The sequence below is a fragment of the Perissodus microlepis genome, chromosome 17 (assembly GCF_051167445.1).
Source record: "Perissodus microlepis isolate ML-2025 ecotype Zambia chromosome 17, ASM5116744v1, whole genome shotgun sequence".
Classification (NCBI taxonomy): domain Eukaryota; kingdom Metazoa; phylum Chordata; class Actinopteri; order Cichliformes; family Cichlidae; genus Perissodus; species Perissodus microlepis.
In genome coordinates, this window is record NC_140477.1 from 4,020,244 (window position 1) to 4,036,211 (window position 15,968).

General features: G+C 39.5%; 1 protein-coding gene across 1 annotated transcript; it reads right to left on the reverse strand.

The window, feature by feature from the left end:
* Positions 1 to 2,058: 2,058 nt before the first annotated feature.
* On the reverse strand, positions 2,059 to 15,562 carry etnk1 (ethanolamine kinase 1). Its single transcript, XM_084909783.1, has 8 exons — positions 15,229 to 15,562; positions 13,399 to 13,658; positions 12,615 to 12,755; positions 10,273 to 10,415; positions 6,094 to 6,177; positions 5,832 to 5,992; positions 4,638 to 4,711; positions 2,059 to 4,403 (listed from the first exon to the last, which is right to left on the reverse strand). Exons 1-8 carry the CDS (start codon positions 15,373 to 15,375, stop codon positions 4,331 to 4,333), a joined length of 1,083 nt encoding a protein of 360 aa, XP_084765909.1. The 5' UTR covers positions 15,376 to 15,562; the 3' UTR covers positions 2,059 to 4,330.
* Positions 15,563 to 15,968: the final 406 nt, after the last annotated feature.

The window sequence follows — 15,968 nt, forward strand, 5'->3', positions numbered from 1 at the left end:
GAATTTGAAAATAGCGAAACAAATGGGTAATAGGGAGATTATAACGAGAAGACAAGTTGGGAAAACTATCGAAAACACCATCCACATATAAATGCTTGAACTGTTTTATACCCTTGTCACACCACACTGAGAATGTCGAGTCCAAAAGTGAAGGGGGAAACAAATGGTTGTCGCTTAGAGGACCCGAGGAAGACGGCATTACAAAATTAAAGTGACGTCTAAACTGAAACCAGATTTTGAGTGTGTTAAGAACCACCTGATTATCAGTGTACAGAGAGGGTTTTACGGGTAAAGAGGAATAGAGCAAAGCCGGTAAAGAAGAGCCCTTACATGATGATAGCTCCAATTTACACCATGAGGAACCAGAAGATTTTAGCCAGTAGCAAAGTTTATGGATGTGAGCGGCCCAGTAGTAGGCTAAAAAATTAGGTAATGCAAGTCCTCCACTAAATCTGCATCGCTGCAGCAACGTTTTAGAGACCCTAGGTGGCTTCCCTCCCCAAATGAAAGAACCAATAATCTTGTCCAGTGAAACAAAAACATGTTTCGGCAAAAATAAGGGAATTGACTGAAATAAAAATAAAAATTTTGGTAAGATGTTCATTTTAACAACATTAATCTTACTGATTAAAGAAAGGGGGAGATTACCCCATCTTTGAATATCAGATGTGATCCTTGATATAAGAAGAGACAAATTTGCTGATTTAAGGCCAGCTAGAGAGCGAGTCACGTTAATCCCTAAGTACTTAAACCCAGATGGACTGAGACGAAAGGGTAGATCGGACTGTTGAAGTTGACGTGCTGCCGTATTAACAGGAAAACACTCACTTTTCCCCAAATTTAATTTATAACCTGAAAACGAACTGAAGTTCTCCAGAATACTTAAAACAGCAGGGATGGAGCATGCAGGGTCAGTCATATATAATAACAAGTCATCCGCATACAATGATACTTTATGTGTAATTCCATTACGGATGATTCCCCTGAATACAGAAGAAGATCTCAATGTAATAGACAGAGGCTCTCTCCCTCTCTTTCTTTCATTCTTTCTCCCTGTCCTATCCCCCAATCATGTCTGTCCCGTTTGTAGCAACCGAAAATAAAATAAATACATAATTATAATAAAGGTCAATCAAATGGACCAATATGGCAAGGCCATGATGATTCACTTGGTAAAATAAATCCGCTTGGCATCTTTCTTGGCCTTGAGACAATTCTGATGGCTAAAGATCCAAACGGGACAAAAAAAAAAAAAAAAAAAAAAAAAAAAAAAGGATCTGAAAATGTTGTGTAATACTACAACCTGAAACGACAAATAGATCATCTCCTGTACGGCCAACGCAAAGGAAAAAAAAATGTAACAACAGCTGTGAAATGGAATAGTCCAAATCACCAAAGTAAACTGGACCTGGGCTTGTTGCAGGGATCTGAAGTTACTAAACATTTTGTGAGTATGCACTCACACTTAGGACCATATAATAATAAATATGTCCGTGATGAAAGTTGGGCAGCACGCTAACGTCCTTACTCCACTCTGTATGCTCGTATGGGTCTGACCCTTTCACTCCTTTGATTATTAACTCGTACTTTTTTTTTTTGTCTTTTCGTCAAGTCTGTCTTTGTACGGACCTGTCGTGTTCTCCGTCGTTTTGTACATAACTGTTTTTGGGGCAAATAAAATGCACGTAGGGATTAAAACTGCAAAATTAATGATTACCGGCGCTGGAAATGCTAGCGCTTGATGTCACTTGGATGAATGACCAAATGTTTCTCCCCCTGAAAACGCTACGACCAAATAAAGAGAAGCGACTTTTCGGGAAAAAAAACCTTTCCAGCATTTTCTCCAAGTGTGTCCGGCTAACTGACATTCCCTTACCGTTTTTTTAGAGGGGCGCTGTTTCACTCTATATGACCCATAAGAAAGGGGAAGGTCAAAATTGTAAGATTTCAATTAAAATGAACTTTTAAATGAAAATTCAGTGACACCTGCTATATACACCCCCCCCCCACCAAGTCCAATATTAAAGCCACAGGGGGAAAAAAAGACAAAAGCAGACATAAATGTAAATATACTTTATTTTTAAGCATATTTAGTTTTTCCAGTTTCACTCTTTACATTGAGCAGTTTTTCCACCTTAATTAATTTCTTAGAAAAAAAACCCTCCCTCTATGTACACATATTCACATGAGAAAAAAAAAAAGCTATCATTACGTTAGTTATACATATAAACATATGCTACAGTGGCCAGAGTTTAACCTTCCCCCCTCCAATAATGTTAAATATAAATGCATTTCTAAGATGTAGTGGTTCAAGTTAAAAGACTAGAGAGATTACTCGATATACAGTGAAAATGCACTCATCCAGTTTAATTATTCAGATGGATTTTTTGTACACTCAGTCTTGTCTACTATCTTAATACTCCAAACAACTATCCAAGAGACCCTTTAGAAATGTTCTCTCAGCACAATCCAAACCAGCAAATTAAAAACCCTTTACCACCAAGTAGATGGTTGGGTTTATAAGTCACAGGTTAAAAGACAAGAATTTCTAATTTACCCTAGGTCCAACAGGAGAATTTTATTATCTATCCATCTTAATCCTCCAGCATAAAAAAGCAACACTTAATTAAAAACAGAAGAGTAATAATCCTTAAGTTCATTGCTTTGAGTGAAAAATAAGACTTAAAAAAAAAAAAAAAAAAAAAAGGCACAAAGGCAGACTGACACTTCTATATCTATTTATAACTGCATGAGTATGAGTGGACAACTTTGTGTCAATAACTGCTTTCACTGAGCTCTGCAAACGTGTGATTTTGTTTTTGAGTAAACAAAAACCAGTTGCAAGAGTTGCTGGGTCATGGTCACATTTAAACAGTTTAGGGATCTGAAACGCTTAGGTTCTTCTAAACATTTTTCTTGCAAGTGTTTACGGCGATCAGCACTTTGGTTTCTGCTTGTTAAATCACCGAGAGCTACACTTTCTTAGTCTTCATAAAAGTTCCTAAAAGATTCTTTTAAAAACAGTTTGTTTAAAGAGTTCTTTACCAACTTCAATAGTTATTGCTGTTAAAAATTATCTTCAAGTTCCACTGGCAGCCTGAGATAATCATTTTGACTTTCTTTTACCAGAATTCCACTTTTCCATACCATTTAACATCCATCATTTAACATGATAAATGCCAACTGTGCTTCAAAAATCTGACAGCCAGCAAGGCCACGTCACACACACCTCTAAATGAGAATCGGTCTACGTGTTCACAAAATGCTTAGTCCTTGGAGCTTTAGGACAAAAGCGATTCGTAATATTGACGAAGACTCCAAATCCTTCCCTATCAGGGTGGACGCTGCTAACTTACCACGTGAAATCCACCAATTTTACAATCTAGTACTACAAGTGTGGAATGTAAAAATTACAGTAAAATGTATCTTTGTCCTAAGTTAACAAGTGTCAAAAGTAACAAAACTAGAAGTACAGTGAGAACTGCTGTCAAACCAAATGGCTTTTCAATGATCTACAACTATTTCATTTAAGGAAGATTTTAGAGGTAAACAAGCTGCTCCCCTGAAACCCCCTTTTCTACCTTTACAAAGTAAAACATTTACTACATGGCTATTCTTAGGCACCATCCATGCATGGACAGGAAATGTAGGGGGTGGGGGTGATAGGGGTGAAAACAAGAATCACAAGACAGACCTCAAGTGTTTTTGGTGTGGCGTGGCTCCTATCACATGGGACTGAGAGACAGGACTGGCCTTTCCATGTTAGCATTTTCTACCATTTATCTTGGCTCCTTGTCATACATGTGGTCTATGACTTGGCTGGTTCTGAGGGGGTTTCCCCCCCATGAATGTGATATTAGGAAGGTGTCTAGGTAGTCAGATTAATGTCTGGACAACTTTTAAAGAAAGACAAAAAATAATGCTGGTAGTAGCCATGTATTTGCTCACATGATGCTTCTTCTCTGCCTTAGACAGAGCTGAGCCATCTGAAGAGCTGCTTATAAATACAATAAGCTGATATGCAAATATCAACTGAATTGATAATGAAAATAAATTTAACCAAGTGGACTTCACATTATAGCGGATCTTAAAATTGGTCCTTCACACACCCATATTGACAGTATGGGCTTTATCCTGATTAACCGTGTTTATCATTGCCCATTCAGTCTTTATGGATGTGGACTTTAGAGGGGATCTTCAGAAACTAAACTGGACTCAGAGTCTGGCTCTTCTCAACAGGGACCTCTAGAGGGCACTCTGAGGTCATCGTGTGAGGTGCAGAGCAGGTTTGAGGACGAAGAGGAGATGATGATGAGGGAGGTGCGGGCTTTTATTCTGGTAATTTTAGTGCAGCCGCTTCTGGTTTCATCTTGAAATACTGGTTAAACCGCAGGACTGCATATCTGATTGTAAAGTAGAGACACACAGCAGCAGTGCCAGCAGTGAGATAAATATGTACATGACATGTTACCACGAAATGCCAGTGCAAAAATAACAGAACATCCTGAAATATCCATGTGGATGCTTAACATTTTGTTCTTAAACGTGATTAAGTTACTAAATTGTGCTTGCCACACCAAGATATAACGGCTCAAAGAAAAGTGTGCTCGCTAGATTATTTAAAGATGGCAACTTACCCCAAGAAGTCAAAGTCGATGGTGGAGAATCTGGCCTGAATCAGAGCCCAGAGACCCCAGAAAAAATGAGAAGCCTTGGCAAAAAGAAGACAGAGAGAGAAAAGTTCACCATGTGCTCACAGTCTAAAAGTACATGTCATTTCCAATTATCGAACATGACACACACAAGTACGTATAAAACTAGAGGAGGCCCTATGGCAACAATTACAAACAGCTCACACAGAAATACAATTGTTTCAGTTGCCCATCCTCCACACTGCCCTCTATTCCTCTTTAGAGTAAACAAGGCAGAATCTGTCTCACGGGACAACGGCGAGTCTCACCAAGGCTGCAAGTTATCTTTAGTTATTGTTACCCATGTGGTGGCTAGATTAGTGAGTGTGTCAGTCATCCTTCTTTCATATTCAGAGCAGGTAGTTTATGTCTGTGTGATCTGTATAACATGCACCACTCTGACCCAACAGCTTACAGTGTGGAGAATCATTCAGAACAAGCCCTAAGGACCTCACTGTACTTGGTCAATGTCTAATGTTAATGCTTTATTTTTGACCATTTTGGGGGAAAGGCTGAATTATACAGAAGTAATATTTGTCTGTTCAGGTAACTATCTTTTTAAACTACAGAGTAAATATTTGTACTAGTTCAAGACTTCTAGTGACAAGTTTGCTTTGCAGGCGGTTCCTATTATTTTCTCCAAAGCACATGTGCGTTTAGTCACACAAAATAAATGTGGGTGATCGACACCATTACTAGAATACTGTTGGAGTTCTTAATAGAGTTTGTTTTGTGATAAACAACATTTGATGAGAGACACAATATAAAGTGCACCTTTGTGGCCAATCCCTCACACTAACACTAATATACCAGATTTATAGTAAGCTGGTGATACGGTAGCTCAAATACTTAATCCAGAAAGGCTAAAATAAAATAAAAAAATGCAGCTTGAAATGCATCTTGGTCTGATAAACTGTAGACCAGGTGCAGCTTTACTGTAACAGTGCAAACACTTGGCTTAAAATGATTATTTGCACAAGATAATTGAAAAAAAAACAAACAAAAAACCCCAAAAACCTTTGAAATACAGTGCAACCCTGCCTACTGAGGCCAGGCTGTGTCTATTGTGTTCACTTCACATCCAACTACCAATCCATCCATTATTGAGTAGATGACGCCAGACCAACTACAAATACTTACCAGGGCAAACTGGTTGACTTGGACATAGAGGCTCTCCACTTCTCTGTCAGTGACTGCACTACCTTGGCCTTTGTGTTCCTTATAGGCTTCGAGATAAGAATGCAGCCACTGAAGCTGAAAGTCCCGCCCAGGGTAGTGACTATAGTCCACTTCATTCAGGCCTATAAAACAGAAATAATAGTAAATATTGTGCATCTATACCATAGCAAAGCAGCAAACACAAATTACTTTCACATATGTGAGTGGTTTGAGTTACACTTACCAGCAAACTCATTGAAATGGTTCCCAATGTCATAGGCTTGGTAATTGTACCCAGTGTACTCGTAGTCAATGAACTTTACATTCCCTGGAAACAGAAGCGTCATCATTTAGACAAAGACACGAGGAGGCAGACATTACAATGATTATGTTGCATTTCCCTTTGATAACTCAGAATGTCAAGGTTTTTCATGTAATTTCCTATCTTTCTGACTTCCTAACTGGACTGGCACGGTTACTGAGCTAGTTTTAAGGGCAGATGAGTAAGAGTTTGCATTTTGAATGTAGCAGAAGTGTTGAGAAACAGACAATTTTGATGAAACAAACATCAAGATGTGCATATCTGTGTTCATTTGAAAGTTGAGTTATAAATCTTAAGGCAGCTGGAACATATTAGCAGAAATCAAAGAGTACAGAGCATGCTGTAATACGTGAAACAAGGAAAAGGAGCAGAGCCTGCTTCTCAGAGAACATTTGTTTTGGACACAAACACAGAGTAAAAGGAAAATGGCCAAGTCAATGTTATGCTTTGAAGACAGAAACAAGGAAACGGGGCACAGGGAACAAAAGGAGGAAGATAATAAAACACAAAGAGATACAAAGAAGAGACATTTCACACACGTGAAATAAGTAGCCGGTGAGCAGCCAAAGCAAATGTACAGCAACCACACTATTTGATCCATGCTCTCAGAAAGTTCAAGTTCAAGTTCCACGTACTTACAAGCACACGTCAACTTACAAGTTCTAAGAAACTACGCACCAGCAGTGATGATGGCTGAAGATAAACAGGAGCAATAGCTCTCAGCTTAACTGAGAGCTTCAGACAAATTCTCGTGATGTGTATGAGTCACACACACACACGCACACAAGTGCACACACAAAATCCCACACAGCCGCTAATGTAGGCACCAGTTTCAGGCCAGGTTTGCAAAATATATACACTTATATTTACTGTCATTTGGAATCTGATGTAAGAGCATGGAAGGTAAAATTCAAAGAATATGGTGCTGCGTGAGTGCATCTGCAGGTTGCTGAAAATGTGATTTCACTGCACAGACAATGAACAAAGAGAGAAGCATCCAGTCAAAGTCAAAATGCAAACACTTACTTTCACAAGCCCAGTTGTTACAGAGACATTAACAAATACAGATATTTTTTTTTAAACAGTACTTTTAATTAAATGTCTCTACTCTACTAATTATTTTTGGCTTTAGCTAGCTTCTTTACCCTAGTGTATGGAACATTAGATTTTGAGTTGGTGCTGGACTACAAAGAAAGACACTTTGAGGTGGGTTACCAGCCGGCGTGTGGGTCCTAGCGGGACACAACTGAACACCTCCGGGCAGTGGCTATAGCCCCCCTGTGCAGCAGATGAAAAGGTTGGGGCAAACATCTTTCACACATGCTCACTCTCACTGACACAGTTGTCTTTTAGCCATTCTTTCACGCCCATTCCATCAAGCCTAACCACCACCCCTTGACTTAACACTCCCCTTCATCGCTCCCTTCCTATTGGTCCGCTGTATATCCAATAGCCTAACATCACTACTGCTTCTGGAAAGTAGCTCTGAGAGGCTTGCTGTTAGCTGCTGAGCTGCAGACTTACAGGGCTTTGGGGCAGAGTCAAGAGATTTGGTTTTTTTGAAAAAGAAAAATCTGAGCAACAGTTAGAGGAGTGGGGAGAGTAAAAGATCCTGTGACTGGGACTGAGAGACAGGAACAAGCAGTTAAATGTAATACAGCCTTTGTTATAAGTGTGCGACAGTTTAAAAAAAAAAAAAAAAACAACCAAGAAAGAAAGAAAGAAAAAAAAAAAAAAAAAAAAAAAAAAAAAAAAAAAAGGATGACCGCTTCCAGCTCTTTTGTTTATCAATGCAGGAAGTGGTGGCTTTTCTGCTGTCAGGTTAGCAGACAAGTGGTTTCAAGTCAGCAGCTACAGCTGAACAGAAGTGACAGGAAGTGGCATGGAAGTCATTCAGTTTCTTTTTATGCCAACTCAACAAAAGGGTGTAAGTGCACTATAAGACAGCAACTGCATTTACAAAAACGACACCTTAGACAACTGAGTGGGCGCAGCCAGAAATACAATAAAGTTTGCTTGGAGCTGAAAGGCCCAGAGTTTATTGTGGTGTCATTCCATTACAGTTGTCATTTGTACATGTGGTTTAGTTCTGTTTGGATGTTTGAGGCAGATACAATTACACTAGATCTTTTTATCCAGTACTTATTGAAGATTGTAATATGCTTCTGCAATTCCACAAACATGCATATAGATTGAGTGCCCAAACTTTTACATACCTATACAAGGAATTAACTTTAGAGTACAGGCTCCAGGCGATGTTGCATTTCTGTGTGGAGGAATTTAAGAGTGTTGCATTGTCACGCAAAGCCGGGTGACACTAGAACTTTTCCCTTGCTCAGCCTTCGCCTGATGTGCAACACAGATTTTATTCAAGTTCTATAAGTGGCAACACTCTCTCAGAAATATATTTGTATGCAGGAGTTTTTTTTTGGAGCGCCCTGGCAAAATGTTTTTTCACAAGCTTTATAGTTATATCTTTTTATTGAAAGTTAGATTATATTCTTTATTGTTACTGTCAACCATTCCCATGAAAAGACAATTACTAAGAATGACTTACACATTGTTATTTTTTGACTTTTTAAGCCAGACCTCCAAAAATTGCTACAATTCTTTACCCATTTCAAAGAAGTCTCAGTGGTTTTCTTTAAATTGTTTTCAGTCACAAGAGTAAAATAGTGAATTTATTGACATGACCAGCCGATGAACACACATTTAGTGCAATTAGGAGCATCTATTAGAGCAATGTGTGAGAAATGTATTGTTAAAAATGAAGTAACTAGGCAGTAAATGCCAACAACACCTTAACTCATACTGTATTTCTCATGAACAAAAGTTGGTCTAGACCTGAACCACATTTGAGGGCTTCATTTTAAATCCACTGTGCTATATTACACATGAAATAATCCCAAAACATGGACCTTTAGCTGTACCTGGATTCAGTGTGGATCTTATCATGGGGTTAGTTTACAGAAAAAAAATACAGAATACTGTATCACCACGTCCTTTTCTTTCTAGTGATTAATATTGACAAAAAAAAAAAAAAAAAACTGTGAAGAGAAGCAGAAAGCAGCTTTAAAATTTAGCCATTTGAGTGGTGCTCAGAGTTACTTACAGCAAAGACACCTATAAAAACGGGTGTGTAATAACCAGTACTGTAGGAACAATAGTTTGTCAGATGGACAACTGTTGGCCAAGTAGCAAAAGGAAGGTGACAGGTAGATAGTTTAGATAGTTGGCTCCTACTGCTGCCATGAACTCATCCAGATTAGTCTGAGGAGTGGGCAGAGTATGCGAGGGCCCTCAGAGCCGACCGTGTGTGAGGTCTGTCTCTCTCCATTGCCTCCCTGGGGCAGGGTGGGGCAGCCACAGCCTCTGCTGTTATTCCTGAGGGAGAAAGGCTAGACACAAGGAGCTGTAAGAAGGGTCTCGCCCCTCGTCACACACTGACGAGGGGGCTGACAGCTCTTAAACAACCCCCCTCCCACATACATAAATCCACTGGATTCATAGGCTGGTATAATTGCAGTAGCTCAGTGCACAAGTAAGTTTACCCGAAGACTGTTTGCTTCACATTCACACCAACAAAAATGGCAACATAGCACCAAAAACATATGCTGCCAGTAACACAGACTATGTATGTAGCATGATGCAATGATGCTGCTTTTTCAAGCTGATAACATTTCTAATTGTATTTTCAACACAGAATTAGAACGACAGATTAGACAAATTTAGAAAACAGAATAAATCCATGAGTCAAGGCTTTTCTCTTTGCACAACTTTTTACCCTAACAGCCATGACTTTTTACTAGGTATTTTGTATTCTTGTACAACGTTCCTGTTGTAATTAAATGTACTATATAAATAAATAAACTATAACTATGGAGAAATGATTTAATCAAGAGCCTTAGCCAAACTCACAGATTGTCTTGTCTGACCGTTCTAATTCTACAGCTACTGTCCAATGCAAACACTGACAATGAGTGTAGCATGTGACTAGGGTTGAAATCATCTAATTAATGCAATCATATCTGGGTACAGGGAGCAGTGTAGTTCACACTCAGTCACACAGAAAAGTATGCGACTACACCCCGTCATACTCACCTTCCTTCTGGTTATAGATGATGTTTTTGCAAAGAAGGTCGTTGTGGCAGAGAACGACGGGGGAGCCGAGCACAGACAAGCTCTGCTGGAGCCACAACAGCTCTTCTCTGAGGCTCCGTGCGCTGGGAACCTCCCTGCTCAACCTGAAAGAGGCAGAGAGTTTAAAAGTTGGTTACCAAGTTATTCATAGACTGCTCAAAAAAAAATTAAAGGACACAGATCAGATCTCAATTTAGAGGAGGGGGGGGGGGGGGGGGGGGGCTTATATCTATACTGATACGAACTGGGTAGCACGTTAAAAACAAAAGAGTTATTCTATTGGACTTCCAAGGACTTTGTCTTGCTACCTAATGGCTTTCAGGGTGCTGCTGCCTAGCCAATTCTGGTATTCCAATACAATTGCCAGTCGGGCTCCACGGCACTGGGCAGTGAGCATAGTGTCCACTAAAGGACTTTAGGACCTCAGGCTTTTTTGTAGAGTTCTGGTAGTGCTCATCCTGCTTCTACTTCCACAAAGGAGCAAATACCAGTCCTGCTGTTGGGTTAAGGACTTTCTATGGCCCTCTCCAGCTCTCACAGAATCTCCTTCATGCTCTTGAGACGGTGCTGAGAGACACACCAAACCTTCAGGTAATGACACATTAATGTGCCATCCTGGAGGAGTTGGACTACCTGTGCAACCCCTGTACGGTCCAGGCATCACCTCATGATAGCAGTAGTGACACTAACCCTAGCCAAATATAAAACTAGTGAAAAAAAACAAACAAACAACAAAAACAGTCAGTCCCTCTTTTGTTCATTTCTTTCACAGCAAAGCAGCTGAGACTGCTTAACAGCCACCTCTGCTACTTAACTGACCAGATCAACATCCCAGAAGTTTAACTGACTTGATGTTGTACTCTGATTGAAAAGTGTTACTTTTTTGAGCAGTATTCAATGGGAGATGGAGATGGATAAGTCAGTATGGGGAACCTGAAAGTAGAGGTAGAAACAGAAGTATGGGAGAAAACAGGAACAGAATAACAGGCACTAGAAGGCAAGAAAATCAAATGTGGCACTTTATGAGGTGCAAATAGGTACAAGTAGTCTATTTTTGTAGTGTATTGTTAATTTAAATGCAAATATGTATATCACACTTGTCAGTAAAGCCCAGAATGACAAAACAAAACTGAGCAGAAAACAAATAAAGAAGGTGGCTAAGCATCACTACAGGAATTAAAAAAGAAATAAAAATCAGAGATTAAAACTATCAGTTGTTGTATTAAGAGCATTTACAACTAATGGCGTTACATTAGAACCTTTTATCAGTGGCCTCACTGCTTAAACTGCAGTAAGCAGAAATCGTGAACACCAGGAACAGAAAATAGACACTGTTCCCACAACACTCACTGGCAGAGAGTTTTGCTCTGTACTTCCTGTTTGGATTGGATTCTTAAAAGACTCGTGTTAAATGAATTCCTTTTCTTTGTTATTTGTAGAATGTGGCAAGAAATTGGAAAGAAGAGTATTCAGTGTCCGTGGTCATTAAACATTCCGACACTTCAGTAAACAAGACTCGAGATGCCACGCCTCTTACAATCCGACTCAACTTAATAGTATTTCTTACAGTATTAATATTTGCTTGACCTGCATGGAACAGCATATAAAGCAAATGTTTGTTTTGGATTCATTTTAAGTGCCAGTAGATTTGAAGGCAGCTATTACTGTTAGACAAAACGGCAAAAGCACGTGAGAGAGATACTGTAATCATAACTAATTTTTATGTTATGCAGCCCCTCTTTTTGAGCTACTTTACTATTCTAGGTTGCTGGTCATTGATGTAGCAAAACTTAGGGAAAGACGTGCATAGTCTCTTGGGAATGCAAAACAAATGTCCTGAAACTATGCAAAGAACTTCACGTACTTCCCCAGATACGATCACCTGATAAATATCCCTGTGTTTTGTCTTTAAAACCTGAGGGATCATGTGACTCACAGATAAAGCTATGAGGTCATATCACGCCATGCTGATAAAAAGGCGTGGCAAATTCATTTTCAGAAGTTAATAAAGTCTTTAAAAATACCAAAACCTAAACATAATAGTAGTAATAAACATTACATAACCACTTTTGTTACAATGCCAACTCTTGATTCTTGATCCTGTATGAAACAGTCAATTGAAGTCATGCGTGAAAAAAGGGACATATACATAGTGTAAGCGAGCTGAACAATATATGAAATGCATTTCACTTCTTTAGACAGTAGAAGTGAAACTCAACTGGGCTTTGAGACATATGAGAACCTGAGTACTAACCAGCTCTCTAACAGATCTGGCAGACTAAGTTTGATCTATGTGGTCTCACCTGGCATTCTGCTCAGGGTCCTTGAAGGATTTGGGGATGAGAGTAAAGTACTTGCCCATCTTCAGCCACAGGTCAGACTGGGGTAACCAGCCATTATGGGCGTGTATGGCGTGGTACTTGGCCAGCTGCCTAGCAATGAGCCTGCAAGGTAGAAAACAAGAAGACTGTAACTACAACAGCAAGCAGCAACACAAAAATGGGCTATAAAAGGAGGGGAATTGCTTTAACTTTATTATGGATCAGATTATGCAGTCTTGTCAGTAAGTAATTATTAAAAAAAAGAAACCTGCTTTCAAAAAGTTATTAAAGTTAAAGCTAACAGCATTTAATGTGTCTTATTTAAACTCGTGGTATATTTCAAGAAAAATTTAAAACTTTACAACTGAAAACGACCTTATTCTGTTCTCAAAAACTGATTTCTGGGATGTAGTCAATTGCTGTCTTTATGGCTTTTCCCAGTTAACTGAATGGAATTAACTGCTTCATACTGTTTCTACAACAAAGCTGTTATAGACTGTAACTGAGAGCCATGCAATCACATGGTTCATGTCATTTTTGTAAAGGGAAGAAAAAAAAACCCACATCCAGCTAAAAGGCTAATATTTGGCACCTAGAATGTGCAGATACAATCAACCAAAACACTGATGCAGGTATTGCACAACTCTGTTCAGAATCTATTTTTAGCCTCAGACAGGTAGGCGGTGAAAGGTGGAGCACATAACACTCAAAGTCAAGTGACACTGTAGAAGCTCCATTTTGCATAGCAAGATTTTTTTTTTTTTACCTAAAAACAGGCTGGCTGCGAATGTGCTCAGGCTCCAGTGCAGTTCCTTGCAGAAATTCATAGCACAGACCATTGTTGAAGGTACAGTAAAGGCGTGGGGCACAGCAGTGTGCATGCAGTACTCTGAAACCCTTCACCTCATTTTCCCTATCGATCAGCAGTTCTGTTTTGTTGCCATAAATACGGACCAGAACCACATCCTGCATGGTTGCACCCACGTAGCAGCCAAGCAGTTTATTGGTTATTCCATCTGTGAAAAACTGCAGAGAGGAAGACAAGAGCAGAGGACAGATTAATCAGTGGAATTTCATCTGTCCCATTCTTCAAAATTTGAACTTGACACCTACAATTAGAGGAAGTGGGACTGTCCACATGATTCTATTTAAATTCTGAGCCTGAGAGCCCACACCTTTTTTGGCGTTACATAAGTTCTGAGAGGCGTCAGAAGTGGCAAAATACTGCAAAACAAAGCGGAATCCTACAAAAATTGGGGTTTTGTCACTTTGGCTGATTTTCGCTTTACAATCTCTGAACACTTTTGTAAAGGTTGAGGGGTCAGCATACCAACCCTAATTGTTTACTCCATCTAGGATTGACGGAGAATGACAGGACTGTCAGGAATTTTATTTTGCATTAGATAGCAATGGCTGGCATTTGCTGACTCCCCACTTTGAGCTCATTGATGAATAATACAGGCAAGAACAGCAGACGCCCTGACCAGCTTTCATTCTCACTATTTACCAAACACCTCCACTTTGTTCGCAGAAAGGAAAATACCACTTTCTGGGTGTCTGTTTATCCTGCAGGGTAACGTAAAGTGTTAAACTTTGGAAGATCAATTTGCACTCTCATAAGATTAGATTAAGCCTCTTATGTAAATAGCCCACAGTCATGTTGCGTTTCGAGTCAGTATTTCTTCCAGAACCTTACGTTTAATACATACTTCAATACTGGACTACTGTTAACACATTCTGTTAAAAAACAAACAAACAATCGACTGCCTTTTATTCGTGAAATCATAAATATAGTAAACTGAAAATATCCACGTCATGACACTTTATTATGCATAGCATCTTTTTAATAGTGCAGGCCATTGAAACACAAAGCTGCAGTTGTCTGATGTCTTGAACTGCAAACTGGAATTGTTCGGTTAAAACGTGTTCCGAATGAAGCCAGATATGTGTGTCACGGGTTAATATGGTTTGACGGTCACACCCTGACACAGCGTAGCATCAGCATCCACTGAGTGAGGACAATATAAAGTGTGTGCTGCAGCTGACGGGCTGACCATTCTCAAATCACATAAGGGTGTGTGGGAAGAAGAAGCAGCATGAACATTTACTTGCAACAAGAACATCTAGCGAACAGTTTAGCGTCGGCGATATTATGAGCCCGCATCTGCGCAGTCAAATCAATCGTTCTTTAGCGCAGTTCCTACATAAACGTACACTTGCAATTTCTTTCTTTCTTTCTGTTTTCTTTTTTTCCCCTTTTTTTTACGTGTGTCGTGTAACGAAAAAAACCAAACAAACAATAAGACATACAAATCTAAAGATCAACTATTCACTGCGTTCATTTCCTGGTTTGTTGGTAGCGACTCATAAAAATGAAGCCTGTCCCACCTGTTTAACCGTTAACAGTTAACGTAAGACACCAGTAAATATTTAACATCGGCAACAGTTTTTAAGTGGTTTACTCCTTAATAGCTAACGTCCCTTTTTTAAACGGTAAAGTTATAAATACTTGATATGTGGGAGAATTAAAAGCTATGGTAAAAATCAGTAAATATTTCACATGAAATGAAAGTGCGTGTAATGAAATAAACCGCACCTTCATTTTGATCTCGAACGGCCTCCAGCTTGGTCTCAGCTCCTTCATCAGTTTCAGTGCACCAGGTCTGTAGTCGTTCTCGTCAACTGTCACATCTATTTTGGGCACAGCGGGAGCCTCGTCGGGAACATGGATGTAGCTAGCCATAGCGGAGTCGATATTTGTTGAAATACTTGAAATATTATTATTATTATTTTGTTGTTGTTCTTAAACTGCAGTGCACCTATCTGCTTCCAAATGCGCAATGTATGAAACTGCTCGAAGACCAGCACAGGGTATATAATCCCTGAGTCCTTGCTGTGCGGCAACGCCTCTCAAAAAGCCCCACCCACCAGGAAAAAAAAAAGATGTTCTCCTGATGCATGCTGGTAATCGAATGACCAAAAGAAGCGCATGCTCAAAGACTTAGCGCGCACCGGTGGCGGAGCTTAATTTTTAAAAATGACTTCCTGCTCATGGAAAAAAAACCCAAGTCATGTTAATTAATTGCCAGAGATGCAATGCAAGCAAAAAAACAAATTACCAGATAAAAAACGAACAGCAATCAAATACATCACTCAAAATCCTCGACATTTTTTGATTATTTTTATTTTGCGGCGGCGGCGGTCGCTGGTGTTACACACAAGCGTACACTTTTACATGCGCAAACCGTCATGCTACTGCCGTCACATCCGCAATCTACTTGAATGAAATCCTCTGCGTGACACGTCTGGCACGTCTGAGCTTAACGTTAAACGTTT

Coding starts and splice junctions, on each gene's coding strand:
- etnk1 (XM_084909783.1), bottom strand. CDS start 15,375: ATGGCTAGCTACATCCATGTTCCCGACGAGGCTCCCGCTGTGCCCAAA. Junction 5,993..6,093: donor CCATTTCAATGAGTTTGCTG/GTAAGTGTAACT, acceptor TCTGTTTTATAG/GCCTGAATGAAGTGGACTAT. Junction 4,712..5,831: donor AAGTCAACCAGTTTGCCCTG/GTAAGTATTTGT, acceptor CTTTTTGCCAAG/GCTTCTCATTTTTTCTGGGG.